Source organism: Galleria mellonella, unplaced genomic scaffold (assembly GCF_026898425.1).
Source record: "Galleria mellonella isolate WM207_F2 unplaced genomic scaffold, CSIRO_AGI_GalMel_v1 utg21, whole genome shotgun sequence".
NCBI lineage: Eukaryota > Metazoa > Arthropoda > Insecta > Lepidoptera > Pyralidae > Galleria > Galleria mellonella.
Genome location: NW_026442037.1, coordinates 4,771,273 through 4,793,456, shown reverse-complemented (window position 1 = coordinate 4,793,456; position 22,184 = coordinate 4,771,273). Strand labels below are relative to the sequence as shown.

General features: G+C 37.2%; 3 protein-coding genes across 4 annotated transcripts; 1 reads left to right on the top strand and 2 right to left on the bottom strand.

Annotated features, from left to right (window-relative positions):
- Window positions 1–620: 620 nt before the first annotated feature.
- Window positions 621–4,849, top strand: LOC113509212 (eukaryotic translation initiation factor 3 subunit F). Its single transcript, XM_026892530.3, is given in 7 exon segments — window positions 621–797; window positions 1,048–1,194; window positions 2,634–2,857; window positions 3,012–3,042; window positions 3,045–3,136; window positions 3,795–3,947; window positions 4,584–4,849. Coding segments are annotated over 7 exon segments (831 nt in total). The 5' UTR covers window positions 621–688; the 3' UTR covers window positions 4,659–4,849.
- Window positions 4,850–5,400: 551 nt separating this feature from the next.
- On the bottom strand, window positions 5,401–16,760 carry LOC116413229 (DNA repair protein XRCC1). 2 transcript variants are annotated; one of them, XM_052894361.1, is made up of 11 exons: window positions 16,491–16,760; window positions 15,606–15,716; window positions 14,922–15,008; window positions 13,878–14,042; window positions 13,522–13,681; window positions 12,547–13,161; window positions 11,481–11,625; window positions 10,172–10,380; window positions 8,733–8,892; window positions 7,260–7,427; window positions 5,401–5,734 (listed from the first exon to the last, which is right to left on the bottom strand). In XM_052894361.1, the coding sequence occupies exons 1-11, from the start codon at window positions 16,539–16,541 to the stop codon at window positions 5,428–5,430; spliced, it is 2,178 nt and encodes a 725-aa protein (XP_052750321.1). In that variant the 5' UTR covers window positions 16,542–16,760; the 3' UTR covers window positions 5,401–5,427. The 2 variants fall into 2 exon arrangements, with proteins under 2 accessions (XP_052750321.1, XP_052750322.1); XM_052894362.1 differs by having other exon boundaries at window positions 5,475–5,734; window positions 7,260–7,410; window positions 16,491–16,754.
- A 1,711-nt stretch (window positions 16,761–18,471) lies between these two features.
- Window positions 18,472–20,364, bottom strand: LOC116413228 (uncharacterized). Its single transcript, XM_031911110.2, has 2 exons — window positions 20,158–20,364; window positions 18,472–19,197 (listed from the first exon to the last, which is right to left on the bottom strand). The coding sequence occupies exons 1-2, from the start codon at window positions 20,167–20,169 to the stop codon at window positions 18,721–18,723; spliced, it is 489 nt and encodes a 162-aa protein (XP_031766970.2). The 5' UTR covers window positions 20,170–20,364; the 3' UTR covers window positions 18,472–18,720.
- Between the last annotated feature and the right edge of the window lie 1,820 nt (window positions 20,365–22,184).

Here is a 22,184-nt window from a genome sequence, read left to right as displayed (position 1 = left end):
GAATAATTTTCCCAACATAGTAGACGAAAACAAGATTCAAAAAGTTAATGATGAACTTCAACAAATTAAATTTGTTAAAAGTGTAAGTGATTTATTGATCAGGACGAAGTAGCACCACCTGCATAATTTTGAGTGTAGACAAATTTTCGGGAGCGATTAAAAAATTCAGGATGTGAATAGGGCTATAAAAATATCCAAATATTACAAATTTCACGAAAGCTTTATTATGTTTGCCCATGTCAAACGCTTCGTGCGAAGAATATTCTTTCAGGTGAATCTAAACAAAACAAAAATAAGTTCTTAAACCAACATGTTTCAGCTATAATTAATACAAAAGAAAAAATAAAGGAACACGGAAACTGTGTCTCCTTTAAGCCAATTAAAAACATGATCAAAAAGATGTCTTCAAAATGTATGTACTTGAAAAATGAAGACAAATATTTGAAGGTAAATATTGATACGGAGACTAAACATATTTTGTTGATTAAAGAAATTGCATTGAATTTGATATACATATTTTTTCTATTTTCTTATAGGCATATTTCTGGCATTTTTGACGGAAAGTGTGACAGATTTTGGTAGATTATTTGCCCAGTCTGTGGCAGCTTCGCTATTAATGAGATGGTCACACTTACTTTTTCGATCCTTTCTATTCACTGTTTGTTTCTAATGTGTTTTTCTGAGCAAAATGGCTCTCAATTTGGTTGTCAAAGTTCATCCTGTTGTTTTATTTCAAATTGTGGATGCGTATGAACGCCGAAATGCAGATTCACACAGAGTTATTGGCACATTACTTGGTAAATACTTGTAAAATTTCTTTCTAATTAAAAAGAATATTTTTATGAGGTGTACGTCGACGTCATGCCTTACAATTTGATACATTTTGTATACGTAAAATGATCACTTATTTAATGTTCAACATAATAGACTTCTAGATTTTTATATTTGGAAAAATAAGTTATCATAATAGTATTTAAATTTCTTGCGATAATAAAACCGAGATTTTAATTTGCATTTTGAGGTTATGTTATGTTTAATACACTACAGGCACATCAGACAAGGGTGTAGTGGAAGTGACGAACTGTTTCTGCGTACCCCACAAAGAACATGCGGACCAAGTGGAGGCCGAGCTTAACTATGCTATGGATGTATATGAACTGAATCGAAGAGTAAATGCTTCAGAAAACATTGTTGGTAAGTTTACATTCTGTTTAATCAAATATGATAAATGTAATATTTCTAACTGGGCCTAATGTTCACAATACACACTAAAATTATATTCTGACTGTTAAAAGAATTGATTTTTTTGTATTAACATTTATCCACATTTTAATCGGTCATAGAATGTAAATGGTTGTCGACGTTGGACAAATGATGTGATGTGTAGGCATGCCCTTTCATAGTGTTAGGCTGCCTTTATTATTAGATGCTATTATTATGAAATGAAATTAAATTTATTTATTTGTTATAAAAGTAGTATGCAATATACATTTATTATATTACCTATTATATTATGCATTTACAACAGTTTTTTTTTTTATTTTATGTATAAAATGTTGCAATATTGTATATTAGATCTAGGTTCAGTGTTGGACAGTTTGGAGTTGATATGATGATAATCTAGATGAAATTTGCTGTGTGGTTCTGGCATAGAATAGGCCATCCCTTCTTTTCCCATGGGTGTCATAAGAGGTACTTACCTCATAAGATGATGATCATTAGCTTTTATAGGTGTTATTTCTATATTTAATATTTCAATTTCTAATTACAACAATAAATAAATATATAAAATGAATTATATATGTTGAAGGTGTGTGGTCCCAGCATAGAATAAGCCATCCCTTCCTTTGCCGTGGTGTTGTAAGAGTCGACTAAGGGAGGGTGAGGGATGGGTAGTAGCATCCATCTTAAAACATCTTCAAAGCTTGACTGTAGTTGCTAATCTGCCTGCCAAGTGTGGCAACTATGGATAAACCCACCAAGGGCGAGGCTATGATCAGCAGTGGACAGTTAAATGCCTATATGATGATGATGAATATTTTTCAAGTGTATTTTGCATATATTTTTGGTTAGCCATGTGTCTATTGGAATGATTTTTGCATTTTAGAATTCCATAAAGAACTAATTATCTACACATATATTCTTTTATAGCTTGATTTCCTTGTCACAGAATTCTGTCTGTGTCAGGTAGCAGCCTGGCATGCAAATATTGATTTAAATGTATACTAAACAAGTGATAAAATTTATTATAATCTTTTTTATATACATATATATTGCAAACTTCAAACCATGCACCCTGCATATGAAAAAATGAAATTATAGAAAAATAGAAAAAAAATATAACTATGTGAAGTTTTGTAAAAATTGTCTGGAAGAGATTGCCATTCATTAGAACCACCTTTTGTATCTCTTCATCTTAATATTTACTATTGTTTTTGTAATTGTGCAATCAAGTGAAAGTATAAAAATAAATTATAATTACTAGTTTCTATAATATCTTAAAATTATGCATTTTGCATACTAAAAGTATTATTGTTGTGCATACTCAGTTTAGTGTGGTGTTTGAAGCCTTCACCTATCAGATGAGATGAGGTGAAGTGAGGTGCAGCTGTAGTTATGACTGTATGGCACAGGGTGGTGGGCGACGGGCAACGAGGTGACCAACCACTCTTCGGTGATCCACGAGTACTACGCGCGCGAGTGCCGCGAGCCAGTGCACGTGACGCTGGACACGTCGCTGGCCGGCGGCCGCATGGGGCTGCGTGCCTACGTGTGCGTGGCGCTCGGCGTGCCGCGCGGCAAGCCAGGCTGCATGTTCACGCCCATTCAAGTCACCCTCACCAGCTACGAGCCCGAGGTAGGTACACTCCGCTCCCTCCACTATTGCTACCACTGATACTGCTTTTAGCTTCTAAGTCATTACAATTAGAATAAATTCACTGTGTTACATAAACATAATTGTTCACATTAATTATTTATTTATCAATATTACTCCATGTTCACATTTGCAGATAGTAGGACTACAGTTATGTCAGAAAACCATGGGCCCGGAGGCCGATCGCGGCAGGTTCAACCAATGCTGGATCTCGCTCAGGTAGCTGAAGCTGCATCAAAACTGTCATCATTGCTTGATCAGGTATGTGCATTTATTTTCTCTGTTGTTTATGACATTATATTTTTGTCAATATTATAATTTGACTGTCACTGCACTGGGTTGGCTGGAAGAGATCTCTTTCAGAGATAAGCCTATCCCTGTTTACAAATTGTTAAACTAATCGCTGTATTATTTTTTTACAAGTGCAATAATTAATATTATAATCAATAAGAAGAGAATTTTCAACCAACTTTAAAAGGAAAAAGTTTATCAATTTTGTTGAAATTTTTGTTTATCTGACACTTGTAGATGGTTCTTTATACCTTTTGGCTCCTGTGTAAATTTACTCTATCATTGTCTAGAGCTGCACTACAGTTATTTCGCAGCTCCAAGTTAAATGATTATTTTTTGGTCAGCTTTCTCCCTCCTCTTCCATAAATTTGCTTCTAAAGCATTGGAGCAATTATTATACATATTTTATAAAATAAACTACTGCATGAATTTGGCAGAAAATACGTATCCATGATGTGAAAATGGAATGGTAACACTATCTGCATTATTGGTATATGCTGGCAGGGTACCAGTGAATGATGATAGATAATATAGTAGGTCAGTTTGCCCATTGTGATAAAATCACTGCGTGTATAGTTCCCGCTTAACGTGTGTGTGTGTGTGTGTGTGTGTGTGTGCGGCGGCGCAGGTGCTGCAGTACGTGGAGGACGTGCTGGCGGAGCGCGTGGCGCCCAACAACGAGGCGGGCCGCCAGCTGCTGCAGCTCGTGCACTCCGTGCCCAACCTCGCCGCCGACACCTTCGCAGACGCCTTCGCCTCCAGCGTCAAGGACCTGCTCATGGTACTGCAGCCCCCGCCTTTTTTACGAATTTAATAAAACGAAACTCTGTAAAATTACACAGTTTCAGTTTAGATTTAAACATTTGAAGCCAGTTTATGGCCGGTGGAAGCGTTACTTTTTAGCTACATACATTTTGGTGTAAATGTGTTGCTGATGAAAAATAAACTTTTCAAAAACAAGAATTATGCGCATAAACAGTAATCAGCTACATAAATATTATGTATTATATACTTTTTTGCATATACGCAAATTAACATGTCTGTATCACGTCGATAATAATTCATTCGATAGTACTTTTTTTATACAATTTAGAATGGCAAACAAGCTGACGGCTCACCTGATAGAAAGTAGTAACCGTCGCCTATAGACATAAGCAGTACCATGGATATAACAGAGTATACTGTTTCGCCCATGATACTCCCCATGCGTTGCCATTCCTGAGGACTCAGGTGTTATTCTTCTGTACCCTGTAAATTAACTGCCATATCGTGGGATATTCAAACCAAAACACAGCCATACAAACAACTGTTCACTGTAGAAACACGAATGGGACAGAGGTACCCAAGCAAACGACTTTTGTACAAAGTCTCCCTCTGGTACATAGTACGCTTCTAATTTTGTTATTTTATTTCACAGGTGGTGACCCTTGCCCAGTTGATCAAAACACAGTTGCAGTTGAATGAGAAACTGACGCTGCTCACGTCGCAGTAACGGCCACTGTCTCCTAACCGTGATAACAAATAATCATTCGGTCCCGAGGTCCCGAGGTCCCGAGTGACACTCGTGATAACACCAGAACATCATCGGTATTGGCTCTACATTTTAATCACGTGATTCAGTTGAGCGACCTGAACTTTTTCTGTATTAAATATTATAATTTTTAATAAACTGTTCAGAAATGAGTTGTTTTTTTTTATTTTTTGATACGCAACATGGAATGTTGTTTGTTATTCCACGTTGCTGACCTCTTTGATGGAAAGATCTCCGATAGATGTGAATAGTGTAGAACAGTGTGATGACCCTGAAATATTAGTTCTATATTCCATAGCTACTCAGCTACTACACGGTACAAATGTGTTGTGGCACCAGAGACAGATGATAGGTGAGGATGAAGCAGGTTAGTTAGTCCATCGTGATGAATTTAACAAGAATTGTAATTCCTGATGAATTCATCATGATGGGCTAACTGGCCTGTTTTCATTCTCATCTATCACCCTTCACTGGTGCTCCGCCAGCGTATCCTGTTAGTGCAGGCGGGGTTACCATACTACGTTCACCCATCAAAAAAAATACCCTATCAGGTCGACCTTTACGCGGTCCCTCCCTGGTGTCTCGCCAGCGTATACTGATAGCGCAGGCGAGCTTACCATACCATTATCATCCATTAAATAAAAAGCGGTTAGATACCTGTAGGCTTTTATTTTTAATTTTCTTTTTACTGCTGTTTAGTATTTTGTTCCTCCGATTACCCGGTCGTTTACTACATTGAAAGGGATGAAAAGGATTGACTATACGTAACAATACACATTAGGTAAAAAAACAAGTTTATTGTGTACATAGTGTTGGTACACTTGTTACAATAGTAGCGAGGTGACGGCGACGGTGACGGTGACGGTGACAGTGCGCTACACACAGCCCCCGCCGCTGGGCAGCAGCCGCCGCGCGGCGTGGCAGCGCCACACCCAGTCGGCGCGGACGCGCCGCCCGCCGCCGCCGCCGCCGCCGCCGCCGCCGCCGCCGCCGCCGCACACCACGTAGTCCACGTCGGCCGCCTCCTCCGGTGGCCTCTGTTCATCACCAGCACAAATACTTACACACCGTTATATCAATACAATACATTATACTCTTAATTAATATTAACAATTTTCAATTACATTTTAGTCGACTTATAGTTTTTTATGTATTTTAGCTTCTTACGAATCTTTGTGTTTCAATGCAAAATATTTGCTAATTCTAAATTTTTAACCGACTTCAAAAGAAGGAGGTGCTCCTTTCGATCATATTTTTTAAGTTACCTTATTACTCCATTAGTTATATAGTTGCACTCAATGCATGAACACAGCCTCCCGCGTCGCTGATCTGATTGAACAGTAATAGTATGGCTAGGTTAGGTGATAGAACACTATATATTGCCATCTCATTTTTTACTTTATTCTGTATATGTGTGTGAATGTGTATGTATGTGTATGTGTGTATGTATATGTGTATGTATATATATATATATATATATATATATATATATATATATATATATATATATATATATATATATATATATATATATTATATATATGTATGTGTCTGTGTATGTACATGTATGTGTATATGTATAATGTAGATTTGTATATGTATAGAATACCAACGCACTACTTATATAACTGTTTTTTACTTGTGACGCTATGGTTCTTGCTGAAAAACAGCGCTGTAGCGCTTCAAGCGCTGCAGCAATATGCTGAGCACGGACCTACATCACAGAACATTGCGACACACACGCGCGTATTATAAACGGATTTGGCGTTGTATTGTTTCTGCCTACCCTAATGGGAGACAGGCGTGACAGATATGTATATGATTTGGAAAATTCTTATTACTTATACATGTTTTACTAATTACATAGCATTATACTAATTGATAGAATAAATTGGTAAAATTTCCATAGTTTTGAAATAAAACTGATTTTGTTACAATAGAAATGTTAGTCGTGGAAGGCAATTTGAATTTTTAACAGAATATTTTTTTTTACAATACAGAGGGCAAACGAGCATGCGGCTAGCCTGGTGGTAAGTGACCGCCGCCCACGATCACCCACAACAATCATGCAGGCTCCATAATACTATAGTAAATCTATTTACTTCATTATAATTATTGTCTTTACAGATTATTAATTAATTAGGCACGATCGTAATTCTCGTATCTATATGTTTCCGCCCATAAGTGTCAGCAATACTCCATGTGGGGGGCCGGATCTGCGATTTGTAGAGCATATTAATGTTTCGAGCTGATCCGGTGGGATCCGTTTTTTAAATGCCAGCTTTACCTACACCTCCGAAGCGGCTTCGGAACTGTACGTCACTAGAGATGTCGACACCAAAGATCCCAATGTTTTTAGACATGTTAAGGGACATGCTCTCGAATTGTGGAGCCACAGTAAATGTTTTTTTTTTTACGAGTTATTCTTTTAAATTTTATTGACTAATAAATTATATGGGGCCTTTAGGATGTACAGACATACTCGATGGTTATTAAAGATTATTCCTGCTCTATTTATGGTTATTGGAATAAGGAGCTAACTGAGTTCAGTTTTTAACTCACGTCCACGACGACGCCCCCGTACGCCTGGATGTATCTATTGAGCAGGCTCTTATCGAACGTGTCGCCGACGTCGTCCGCGAACGCGAACGTGTACCCGTCGAAGAAGTCCGGCAGCGGCCCGCCGCCCTGCTGCTGCTCCTCCTCCGCCTCCCTGCACCATACACTCGCCTATAAATAAACTATAAGTACACAGTTTCTTACACAAAAAGAGACAGGGGGGAAAGGGATTGTTAGTAATGGGGTCTAATTTCCCTATAACTAGCAATACACCGATCAGGCTGACCTCCACGCGGTTCCCCCTGGAAGCTAATATGTTTTAATTCTAGTGGAATTCGTCACGATTGGCTAACAGACCTGCTTTTTATTTCTCACCTGTCGGGGGGAAAGGGACTGTTAGTAATGGAGACTGAGAATCCCATTGCTAGCAATATACCCAACCAGGTCGACCTCCTCGCGATTCCCCTTGGAAACTATCGTGGTTAATTCCTGATGAATTCATCATGATGGGCTAACTGGCCTGTTTTCATTCTCATCTATCACACTTCACTGGTGCTCCGCCAGCGTATCCCGTTAGCGCAGGGGGGGTTGCCATTCCATTTTCACCCATTAAAAGAAAAAAAATCTCACCTGTTATCCGTCACTAGTGCCCCGCCAGTGTATACTGATAGCGCAGGCGGGGTTACCATTCCATTATCACACATTACTCAAAAAGAGACATACGGTGTAAATACAAAAAGACAGTACCAGAGGGAGACTTTGTACAAAAGTCGATTGCTTGGGTACCTCTGTCCCATTCGTGTTTCAACCGTGAAGCAGTTGTGTTTGCATGGCTGTGTTTCGCTTTGAAGGGTGGGATATGGCATGAATTTACTGGGTACAGAGGAATAACATCCGAGTCCTCAGGAATGGCAACGCATGGGGGGTATCATGGGCGAAACAGTATACTCTGTTATGTCCATGGTACTGCTCATGTCTATAGGCGACGGTTACCACTTTCCATCAGGTGGGCCGTCAGCTTGTTTGCCATTCTAAGTTGTATAAAAAAAACAGTGTAAATACAAAAATCAGTGTAGTCAGAGTCAGCAAAGCTGGACGGTTAAAAATATTACACCGTATTATAACTCGTTTCCTAATACTTAATATAAACGTGCAAATGAGTTTGTATGCATTTTGGCGCCTTAAGGGTTCAATCAGTCATACAGAATTCGACGCATACGTAGTCTGGACGGAGGAGAACAGGCTACAGGCTACTTTTTACCATGATTGATCAATACAGTATGTTGACAAGGTATTTTTTAAAACTATTTATATATATATTTATTTACTAATAGGCTCTCAAAAAGTATAATTTTATTTTAGATTTTTTTCTATTATAAAATATACAATTTTGAAATACCGCCAGTTTTATAAAAAATGGTTTTCAATTTACCACAGAGTTATGTCGTATCTGGTTGTTTACTTCTGTAATATTACCTGGGACGGAGCTCTGTGTCGGTGTCGTCCCCCTCCTCCTCCTCCTCCTCCCCCGCTCCCTCCCCCGTCCCGGCGGGGCGGCGACTCGGCGACTGGCTACTTCGAGCTCTCTTCTGTTGTTGAAGCACTTTTTCTATATCATCGTCGGTGTCGGAGTCGTCTGTAACGAGCACGGCGGTCAACAGCTGCGGTACACTGGCTGCTCTGATTAGGAATGGGCGATGTTGTCGAAATATCAGTGATATTAACAAAATATTAATAGTTTGATCTTCAAAATGTCGTTATCTTACATTACATACGAGTAGATAGAGCATCGAGTCTCAAAAACTGGTCGACTTTCTGTCAGCTAGTTGTCAAATTAATTGACTTGTTTTTTTATCAATGTTCTATCTATATACTTACCGTACACAATGTATCTAGACGTATCTATATTTAATTATTTAATAAATAAAATGAGTTTTTACACATTAAAAAGGCGCAAAATTTATAATAAATATAGAAGTTATAAAGGAAACTCCTAACTATTTATCATGCAAAATTGTATGAAAAAGTTGAGCCGCTTTTCTCGAAGAATTTGTATGGAGACATTCTATCTATATAATATAAGATTGTAATATTGTTATGTTAGGAAACATATCGACATGTTATCTCATAACAAGGTTGTATGTTAATAATAATTAGGGAGTTGGTATTATTTATGCGCACTGAACAACCAGGCACTGTGCTACCGGTGGTGTCGAATAAGACGACCGCTTCAGTAGGAACGATAGGGAACTTTAACAGTCTCATAGGCCAGGTCACCGAATACAAGAAAATTGCGACATGTGCATAATTAATAGATACGCCATCTGGCATTTGAATTAAATAATAATATTGTTTTATGAAGATTGTCAAGATTTAATATTATATTTTAACATAAAATATTTTTTATTCTAAAACCATAAACTAACAATTTAAATTTTGTATATGGAAACACTGATTAATGTAGCATTGCAATATGGCGATCTGTTTCCGCTCTCTTCCTCCATCAATATTCATATGGGCGGTTTCGTTTAAAGATACATTTCTTAAATATGCGCCAAGGAATTAAAGTGTAATTTTAAATTTAGTATCGATATTGAAACATTTCGACATTTTGTTTACTATAATTATCAAAGCATTAATCGCTATCAGTTTTGGTAATAAATTCGCACATCTCTAGATCTGATTAATGTTATTAGTTTCTTACTATTTACACTTTTACTGGAATAAAAACTTATCTTTTAAGAAGGAGTTGTCAATAAATATTAACAAAATTTTATTAAAACTGGACGAGTGGTTTTAAATATTAGCGTGAACAAAAATATCGTGACATGGGACATGTTAGTTTTATATGGGGCGTATACGGTGCACGCGACCACTGGTGCTAAAGTACTTATCGTAGATGAGTTGCGACTAACCGGGCGCGGGTGGCGGCGGGGAGGGGTTCCAGGCGGGGTGGCCGGGCGGCGGCGGCGGCAGCCGCTGGCGGCGCTCGCTGGCGAACCAGCGCCACGGCAGGCGGCGCCGCGCGCGGACGCAAGCTTGCAGCCACTCGCCGCGCGCCGCGCGAACCACTTGCCCGCTCGCGTATGCTTTCTGCAACTTCGGCGTGCTCGGGAACGCGCAGCTGCGCACGCGCACGCATTCCTCACACGATTATAACATTCCACCACCAACACTTAACAATAGCAGTAGCAAAATATTGCGATCAATAGATCGTTTCTCAAATGTTTCCTTATACAAAAAACTCTCAATTAATTATTTTTTTAGAAAACGTACAGCTGAAATACAGTCAATATATAATCAAATTTATATCTATGTTAAGCCATGAATCGTTTTCACATTTGCGTAATGACACAACTAATCGATTTTTATATGTGCAAAATACATATATATAACACACGCATACATACACACATCTATAATTATTAAAAATAATTAAATAATAATATAAACTACTATTACCAGAGATAAACTTTGTACAAAAGTCGATTGCTTGAATACGTTTGTCTTATTCATACTTCTATAAAACAATTGTGTGCACGATTGTGTTTCAATTTGAAGAGTGAGATATGGTATAAATTTACCATAGAGTATAGAGAAATAACATCTGAGTCCTCAGAAACGGTAACACATGGGGGTATTATAGGCGAAACAGTATAATATCTAATAATAAACTCTTTATTGCGCACAGTAGAGATGTATACAAGGAGTATTTATATAGAGTGTGCATATACAAAAGGCGGCCTTATCGCTGAAAACAATCTCTTACATACAACCTGGCATAAAAAATGAATAAGTACAGAGAGAAAGGTAGATGGCGCAAATCAGACACGGTAAATACATAAAAGAAATCAAACAAAATGAAAAATATTCTAAATATAAAAATAAGATTACAATATATAAACATACATATATAATATAAATAATAATACATAAACATAAATATACTAAATAGATCAAGATAAATCACACATAGTAAACGTCAAAGCAAATAGAGATAGACAATGAGATTTTACCTGCCTCTTGAACGAGGCAAGAGATTGCACTGATCTAATAGAAAGAGGTAAGGAGTTTACTCTGTTATGTCCATGGTACTGCTGATGTCTACAGACGGTTACCACTTTCCATCAGGTGAGCTGTCAGCTTGTATGCCATTCTAAGTTGTATAAAAAAAATTTAAATGAATAAACCGTGCACCAAGTAGTGCTCGATATAAGTGCGTACATGAGATGCGTGCAGGCCGGCCCCCAGGCGGGCAGCAGGCGCGCGCCCAGCGCCCGCGCGAGCCGCTGCAGCCGCGCGCGCTGCGGGTGCACGTAGCCGCTCAGCACCAAGCACGCGCCCGCCAGCACCCGCGCCAGCTGCGCCGCTGCCCACCACCACTTATATATACGAGTACACCGCATACTGACCAAATAGTACACTACTGCAGCGGCCAGCAACTGACGCATTGATCGATGAACGTGCAAATGTGGACGGAGGCGTAGCCGAGGCACACATACGTGAGTCCATCAATGCCTGGTTGTGGCCAAGGCTTGTATAGTACTTTTCTCAAACAATGCGCGAAAATCAAAAACACAATTTTACTTTTTAAGTTCAATGACGAATAACGAACAATAATAATTTTTCACGCGTCATAATGTTCCTTTGTTTATTTTTTTCAATAAACGGCTTTCTATTTGTAAGCCCGTTCGAAATTTAAACAAAACCTTTTATTAGTTACCTCCTTGGTAGCCATGTTCCGAAGTAAAAGGTCATTCCATTTTTAAATTACAGGACGGATATGAGTTTACATAGTAATTTATCTGGCCGCAAAACACGACAGATATGGATTTTCATACAACTTTTGCCGGCCGCTGCCCCCGCATGTATCTGGCCAGTACGGCAATTTTGATTTATCTCGAAGAAAATTGTCAAAATAATGCTCACATTTCCAAGCATGTTTGAGAAAAATATATTTGCTTCTACATACAGTTATAATAACTATTCAGGTGATCACACTACGATTGTAAACCACTTTTGTTCGTTAAATCACACTAACCGATTGGTGAGACAAACTTCTAAAAAACCACTGAATGTAGACCTCCCCCTCGAGAAGTCTTTGCCAGCAGTTGCCACGCTAATAAGGCGAGTTAGCAACTGCAGGCCATAGACTTTAGTGATGTTTTAAGAGGAACGCTACTATCCCGTATATTATAATTCTAAAAATAAATTTTCCTTAATATTTAAAAGAAGTATAAGAATAATATTAACAAAGCGATAAAATGTAATTAAAACTGTTAATACACACCGTTATCGTCATTAAGCAATGATAAAATTTCGTCGGGATTACTGCTTCCCCCGTTGTCAGCGTCAAATGATTTATCTTTGGCCGTCTTATGATGTGGCGATCTGCTACTCGATTCGTCATCGTCACGTTTTCTTTTCATCGAGTCGCGTTTATTACCATTGTCAGAATGTTTTGTATGATGCGCATTATGTTTATTTGTTTTAGATGAATTATCACTTGAATCTGTAACATCTTTATGTTTTTTGTCATTGTTGTTATCCTTGACATTCGTTTTGGATGCATCGTCTCTCTCTTTCTTTTCATGTTTAACACTTAATTTGGCAACATCTTTATTATGTTTCTTGTTGCTGTCACCATCCCTCACATTTGTTTTGGGTGCATCGTCCCTGTCTTTCTTCTCATGCCGGTGTCTCTCTACAACTTGATCTATTTTACTGTGAGGCTCGTTGTCCTCGTCCGTGTACACGAGGCCGTCCCTGTCTCGACTAGTGCTCGGTGCATCATTTGCGATATTTTGTTTTTTGGAGCTATTTTTAATTATGGGCGACTTTACTAGTTTCGAGGAGTCTAATATATTCTTCAGTATTTGTGACGTAGCTTTTCTTATTTGTGCACCTGTAAATGTTATTTATACCATATGTAAAACAGATTTTTTATAGAAAGGTATAGACAAAGAGAGCGAGACAAATGTCTGGATAGTTTTTTTTATACTCAAATTGTCAAATGGGTTTGGAAATATAAAGTAAATGGATTGAATATCGAGGCTCTCAAATAGAGACTCCATTTTAACATAAATTCTTCTTTTAAAGAATAACTATTGAGTTTCTTGTGGGCTCTTCTCAACAGATAACAACTTTGTCTAGAAAATAACTTTGCATTCATAAAAAAGATTTAAAAATGGCTGTAAACAAGTCTATTTGAATAAAGCAAACATACATATATTTTAAAGTAACATGAAATGTAAACATCGGAGACCTGTGTCTGCGGAGGCGGTGTGCACGGCGGCGAACAGCTGGCCGGGCCGGTAGTCGTCTTCGTCCGAGGACTCGACGGCGGCGGCGGCGGCGGCGGCGGGCGGCGCGGCCATGTTACCCGCCCTTTCCGGCTCGTACACGTGCACGAACGACAGCCCGTACTGCCGACAGACATCACGCTCATATATTCAAGTACCTATATTTCACACAGTTTAGGTAACTGTAAGGAAAATCATTATAAATTATTATTATGTACAACTTGAAGTGGTAAAATGAGCAAGTAGGAAGTGGTAACCACCGCCTACACACAAAGACAGCAGCAGCTGGGGACGGGCGGGAGCACAGGCCGCGGCGCACCTGGCAGTGGTTGTTGTAGGGCTGCGAGCACACGAGCCGCAGCCGGTCCCAGCGCTGGGCGGCGGCGGCCGCCAGCTGCGCGCCGCTGAAGCTGCGCACGCGGTCGGCGGCGGCCGCGCGCCGAGACTCGCCCGGCGACAGGAACACGCAGCTCGGCACTACCACCTTCACGGTATACGTTACACAATTAAATACGACATAAATTATCGATGATCAATTAAGTAAGCTATATTCTGCATGTTGTATGGCGCAGGTGGCGGTTGGCCGGGATGGGATACTTTGGCAGATTTCACTATAAAAAACAGTTTAACAAGAAATTAGTTCTCAATTCGCTTGTATTTTTTTTATGTTTATTACCTCATAACTTCGTCAGTTGTAAACCGATTTGGAAAATTATTTTTCTATATGAAAGGATATACTTACAGATTGGTTTCACAGACATTTTGTTAAAATAGGTTCAGTAGTTTTTAGATGAAAGTAATGGTTATGGTGGTGGTAACTGGTTTTGTCGTAACAATTTTTACATAGCGTCAAAGGTGTCACTAGAAATCTGTCCGATTCTAGTATACGAGCAAACGAGTATGCACCCCGTGCCATAGGACAGTCCTTTCCGCAACAGCAGTATCCTAAGTCCCTTATTCTTCTCATTTACCATTTCTTTTACACATTTCCAACATTCCTTTCCTTTTTTCCTCAAACTTTTGTTTGGGGTTTAACAGTGGACAGTCAAGGGCTGATATGATGTAGATATTTTAACTTTAATGACCAGGTGACGGGTCATCATTTAATGTTACAAAGCACTGTGATACACTTTGATTATGAGTAAAATAGTTTACAATATCTTGTATATATTAGATAAGGATGCAAGGCAATTTTAAACACAACATTCAAATTTTATATTTTTGAACAAATCACAATGTTGCATGATATGATTGATAAATAATAATCAATAAGTTATAAATGTATAAGGGGCTTCCATAATTTTAACATTTCATAATCACAATGTTTGATATTGATAGTAATATAGAGACATCTATTACTCACTTGGTATGGATCATTTGGCGTCTCAGACCTACCGGCCAAAACTTCCACTAATGCAGCTTGATATGCACCAATGTGTATCGCTGATATCTAGTCACAACATATACAGTACATGTTATAATTTCAAACTACTCGTATCATTAGTGAGAAGGGTAAAATTTCTTTTTAAACATAAGAATTTATATATTACTCTTCAGAAAATAATTTGTCTAAATACAGAGTGGCTGTTATCTTCAATAGAATTTATTTTATTTTATCAATAGTATCTTATCAAATGCAATAAGTATGTATTTGATAAGAATTAGTTATAAAAAATAATCGCTAGCAACAGCCGTGATTTTTGTATGCTAAATATAAAAATGTTGAGTTTTCAAAATGATGGAAATCTTTAAATGGAATGATGTAAATGATGAATATCTTTTGAAGAGAGAGTTCTACCAGTGAAACTGATTAGTTTTGTTAAACAAATATGGAACATATTAAGGCTTGCCCTCTAAAACTGGATTTGAATATGCTCCGCAAAATGTGAGTATATATAAAATATAAAAACTGTAGTTAGACACACAGTAGACAAATGTTTTTACTTCATTTGACATATTTTTATAAATATTTTTTTTTATTTTGAGTATGTTTTAAATATAGTATAATATAATTATTAATACATGATTATAATAATATGACATGAACCTGAACAGCTCGGGCCAGCTGCAGCACTACTGAGCATGAAGACTCCCCTTTCTTACACAGCCATCGCTTCTTGCCTACTTCCCAGGCCAGTAAGTTGTTAACCTGATTGTCCTTAAAAATACAATACAATTACAATATTACTTCCAGCAAAATAGTTGAACATATGTTAAACAAAACAGAAAGATAATATGACTGTGTAATGACATCTGTCTAACATTTTCTCTTATTATCAACATGAATCATGCTTAAATAACTGTATGGATATGAATGAAATTTGATACACTGAATAAAACGTAAGCTTAGATTATATAGACAGTGCATCAAACCTGAAAACGGGCCAACTTTTTGTCAGCTAATTAGCAGATTCGTTTTTTTACTGGTGTTCTATATACACAAACAATATACTTTGATGTATCTATATTTAATTATTTAATAAATAAAATGAGTTTTTGCTCATTAAAAAGATTCAAAATTTATAAGATAAAATAAATATAGAAGTTATAAAGGAATCACTCATAACCATTTATTACGCAAAATTGTATGAAAAAGTTGACCTGTTTTTTTAAAAGCATTTATGTGGAGACAGAGAGATACAATTTATCCTAATTTATGTAAAGTCTAGCAGATGTGAAACACAGCTAGTTTTTTATTTTTTCTAGGATAGAAATAAAAAAAATTGTAAAGTTCTTGTAACTGAAGTATGCACCTATTCTCTATGCAGTAAATAAATTAAGCAATTGATTTAAATTGATTAATTCACGAAATGATCCCAAAACTAGTCGAGATTTTCCAATCTAATTATACGTAAGTTAAACCGGTATTTATTACATTAAATAAAATTGTTCCTTTATTTATTTGCTCTATAATTTTGAATTTAAAACTTACTTGATCTTCGCTACTGAAACTCACAACATAATCAATTTTCACTCGTGGCATATTTCTATCACAAATGACTTATTTTAATTGTAAAATAAAATATTTAGTTTCGTTCAGCAATGTATTATCGTAGTCCCCGGTTTGTCTTGTTTATTTACAAGAGATTCTTTTCTGTTACTTTGAGGTTATTTCTCAACAAAACAAACAACTTTCAAGTTTCACAAATTGTCAGTCAATTCAGATTTGTTCGTTTGACATAAGACTGAAGCTGACTGAAGTTAGCTTTGTTCTTAGGAAGTTTCTAATGGAATCGCTAAGCGCTATCGGTATACGCTGGCGAGGCACTAGTGAGAGATGATAAGTGCAGGCGGGCTTATCATACCATTATCACCCATTAAAAAAAATGGGACTGGCAGTCCGCATTACTAACAATCCCTCTCCCCCCCCTTAGAGAGACTGTGTCTAAAGAGCCTAATTGTACAATCTTATATACGACAGATAGTTTCGTTATACTTGTCACCTTGCAATGGATAAACCTGGGGGAAAAATCAGGTAGACCTCTACGCGGTTCCCCCTGGAAACCATCGTGGTTAATTCTCGTGGAATTCTTCACAATGGGCTATCTGTCCTCACCTTTCACTGGTGCCCTGCCAGTGTATATCGATAGCGCAGGTGGTTCAGAGGATACAGGCGGAAATTTCAAGAGGAAAACGTAAGAAGATTAAATATGTTATAATAATAAAAAATGGCTTCTCGGCAAATAAATGTATATTGTATTATAGATTGGTTATATAAATCAAATTGCGCTGTGATAAAATTATGTTATATTATGAGTAATGTTGTTCAATTAGTTGTTTAATTAAAAATGTACAAAGTTTAATGCGGGTTTTACAGTAACATCAGCTTGGACTAGGTACTAACAGCCAGCTGACATGCATTCACTTTGGATGCTTTACCTTCGTACTCAGTGACTTAAGTTCTTTTCTCTTCAGTCATATAGTATCATGTATTTATATACACTGGAAATTAACGCCATTGTGACATCATTGGGTATGTTCGATAGTTCGGGACCATGTTTGGCTTAACTCGGTAGAAACGTCGTGGTAAATCTTAGGTAAATTTAATATATTCTTTAATGCACTAAAACATACAGTAACAACAATAAGTTAATAACAATGTTAGCTATAAATTTATAGGTATCTTAGATTATATACATACAGTGTCTTTATACAAATGCTTGAAGAAAAGCGGGTCAACTTTTTCATACAGTTTTGCGTGATAAATAGTTGTGTTTCTTTTATAACTTCTATATTTATTTTGTTTTATAATTTTCGCATATTTTTAATGTGTAAAACTTTATCGATTAAATTATTACATATATATACGTCAAGATACACTGTGTGCGTAAGTATATAGAACATTAATAAAAAAACTAGTCAGTTAATTTGACAGTTAGCTAACAGAAAGTTGACCCCTTTTTGAGACTCGATGCTCTATCTATATTTAAGAACAAAGAATTACATAGAAGGAATGATAAAATAAAAACTGTAAATTATACGGTTGCCTCCTTTCTTCTTATGCAAATATAATTCGTAAAAAGAGGACGAAAGATACACCGTTAGTTGCTATTTTTCTAAGATCTATATTTCAATTACATGATGGCGTTAATTCTCGTCTTTTACAAAAAAATACATAAATTATATATATGAATAAATTAATATATAAATAAATTATGAAAGCGAAAGTGTTAAGTTAATATACGAGTAAGTATTTATGTACAGCACTATCTAAGCATTTATCTACTAAATGCATAGTGACTATGTAAGTAATTACTATTTAATAAAACTTATTATATAAACGCAGAATAAACTGTTCACTTCAAACAAAAGTTATTTAATTTTTAAAACATATTTTCATATTTTAATGATATTTATAAAATTTATTTTAATTCAAATTAATTTTTTTTTTAAATTCTATAGAGATTAAAAATTAATTAATTTAAACTCAAACAATAAAACTATCACCTGGTTGGTTTGATAATTTTTTTTACCTTCATAAGGTATCTACAATTTTAAAGTAAAACAAAAAATACTGAAACGCCACCTACTAGTACCCAGAATAACAAATGCAATTTCTATTCAAATTGCAGAGAAATGTATTACCAATTCATCACAACCTTTTCACCGTGATAAATATCGTACAACGACCGACGGTATACCGATCTTATACAAGTAGTTCATCAGTCTCTAACAATCCTGTACTTGTGTACTCTAATGATCACTGGCTCCTTCAAAGTGTTGTTCTTTGACGCGTTCCGTTTATTGACCGGTCGTCGTCTGTACGTATATCCTCCGTTAGAGTTGGGCCGCGCGTACAGTATCGTCTCTGTAGTCTGGATCTCCTCTCGCTCAGGGAAAGGTGTGGCGTATAGCAGGTGATTCATGGATGGGGCGTATATGTGCTGGTGAGTCGAGTCCGCTGGCTTGAGTGTTGGATGGCGTGGGTGCTTGTACAGCGGCAGCCTCAGCGGCGTGGGGGACAGGATATGCAGGATGGGCAGCGGCGAGTGCAACGGGATGGCAGCGAAAGCGAACGTCTCGTAGTCGTGCGCGAACTCGCTCGCGTAAACACCGAACGAGTCTCTGCGGCGCTGTACCGCCTCGGTGAGCGGCTCGCCTTGTGACCACGCGCTGATGATCAACAGCAGCAATGACATCTGCAATGATAAACACTTCATTATGTATAAAACAGATAAGGGAGATTGAACAAATTCCTTCGTAACTGGCTTCCATAACCCCAGATTAAAAATTATGAAAGGGAAAGATGCTAGTTGCTCAATAAACATTTGACAGTAGGAGGCAATTTGCTTTATGTCCATACGTCGCAGTTATAAAGAAGGCAGAGAGAACTAAATGCCGAAAGATTTCTTGAGTCTATACAAGTATTGGACATTATGTAGTTCAGTTTATTAGGTATTTTCAGTGTGTACATATAATACAATTTTGCATATAATACACTTTGCACATTTGTTTTCACTAGGCACTTTTGAATCTAAAGTCTTAATTTATTTTACAAAAAATATATAATATATTATTTACGCAATACGAATTTAGTCTACAGCATTTTAAATGACTACAAATGGAAACAAATGGATCACCGATCTGATGGAAACTGGTAACAGTTTGCATTATATATTGCAGGAATAACATCATGGCCATAACAATGTCACTACACTACTCACGAGTAAGGTGTCATGGCTTCGAGACAAAGATTAGACTGCCATTGTTATACTACGGTAGGAAATTAGATATTTAAAATTGTAATGGAAGTGCATACATGCCACCCCTGATATATTGCAGACGGCCTTGGATTACGGTAACTGCTTGCTATCAGGCTATCAGGTAGGCCGTAAGGCTTGATTGTCACATTTGTAGTATTAACAACTTCTATCCTATACCGCAAGAGAGGTGTCGGATCACACGAAGGCATTTAAAACTTCAACACCAGTAAAGAGTATATGCACATTTCAAAGGACATTTTCCTACCAGTCGCACAACGAACATGTTTGGGAAGAGCAATGTGTCCCGAATTGTTATGGCAATGGATCGGGACATGCAAGTCGTTGGACGACTGGTGGTTCTTTACAATGTGGTATGTATGCAATAGTTAGACTCACAAGTGCTTCCATGTCGGTGTCCGCGCAGCGCGTGGGTGTTGTTGCGACTGCCCGCCGGCGGTGGTCGCCCGCGCTCGCCACTCGCCACACTTCAGCGGCCGCTGGAAGTGCTGGCGGAAGTCGCGTGCCATGTCTGCGGCTCCTGTATCGCTGTGGCTCACTACCAGTGGCTCCAGTTTCCGATAGTTGGATATTTATTTGTTGCTGTTATTATACAGAAACAAATACCTATTTGGAATTGAAATCCGTGCTAATGTGGGGAATTTTATTTCAATCTAGAAAGTTTTAAAAATTTTGTATTTTACTCCCAAGCAAAAGCAAATTATTTGACATAGGAAGGGTGACGGGTTGATATATGTAAGTTCTATAGGATCCATTATAAAGAGTTTTTGAATTAGTACAAACATTGTTAATATGGATAGATATCATTGTCCTATTGTATCCCTGTTGCCAAACAGTTGAACTTAGACGGTTGTGCCCTAGTTTCGATGGTAATATAGCAGTGAAATTCCAGACTAATGAAGTTAAACACCTAGTCCTCATAAACAGCTCTGTTTGGGCAGTGTTATATGCCATGGTAATCATAGTGTATTCTGGTGGTCTACCATAAAATGAAATTCCGAAATTTCGGGCTTAATTTCGTGTTTTTGTTCGTATCAAAATCGACCCAGTAAATGGAGCTTAACATTTCGTTCATCATAAATCTTATTCTAATAGTCCAAAGGAATGATATTTTAACCTTTTTAATAATTTTAAACAGCATGTATTATGTAATTTTAACATCAAATTTCTGTTTCGTTCGTCCCGAAATTTCGGAAAATACTTCATGGTAGGCCCTCTGTTTATTACATTACTACCTTTTATGAGGTGGGCTGTCAGCTTGTTTGTTGTTTTGTAGGGCAAAAGCTATATTTGATGTCACTTAAATATGGCTTTTGCCCTACCAAAAAGTTCTTTGGCCCTTAAACTTGGGTCTAGCTACGGTCCTGATTATATTGTACCTGTAATTACTGAAACATATTTACTGAACGTATTTGGAGTGGCGAGACAGTAATAATAATAATCTTTATTTTACTACTCACAAGAAATATTGTACAGTGTATAACTATTTAGCTTTTAACTTAAAATATTAATTCCTGTAAGAGTCTGGAGCCTGAACTAGGTCCAAACCTGTAGTACAGATCTCCAGGCTCTCTCCGGAGTCTTACATTACATTACTGAACATCTACATTATTATATCAATACAAATATTGTGAGGTATTCTTGGTATTCCTACTTTAGAGACGAATGTATGAAGAATATGTTTTTGAGTGTAGTGTGTACCTATTTTTGGGTAGTGAGTGGATAGTGCCAGAAAACTATTCAGGTAAGGACGTCGTATTTCTGTGTTTGATGCCCTTCACCTTGACTCAGGAGAATAATATGATCGATGTGTAGTTAAGTTTCGGAAAAGTGCATATATTTTGCTTTTCACTCATTTCACTTAAAAGCTAAAACTGTGGCTCTTGGCCACAATAGAATATTAGGATTTTGCTCTTTTGAAGGCAAATCAATAAACTGAGTTGTGACCATTTGAACAAAGAAATAGATTGTTACTTGTTTTATCATTCTTTTGTCTCTTTTTACTGTATATGTATTTGTGTGCTGTAAGTAATGCAAATAAATTATATATCTATCTATCTATATAAAAGAGTAGAGGTTTGTGATAAACATACAGCTAATATCTACGGATTTTTTGTTGTACTAGATCCAACTATATATAGCAAAAAATTCTCGACTATATCTATCTGTACTATATCGTTCAAAATTTTCAATCATATGTATTTTTTAAATTAGATAACTAGAAATATGGTTGACCGAAGTTAAACTCGTGTAGAGCTACTAAGCCGCGTGTTCGACACGTCCTCGGTTAGTTTTTGTTAATGTATGTGTACTTATGTGTAATACTTTCTCCCCTGAAACGTAATTAATGAAAATTCAAGCGACGATATGTAGTGGCGAGCCGCGGGCGAGGCGACCGGCGACTT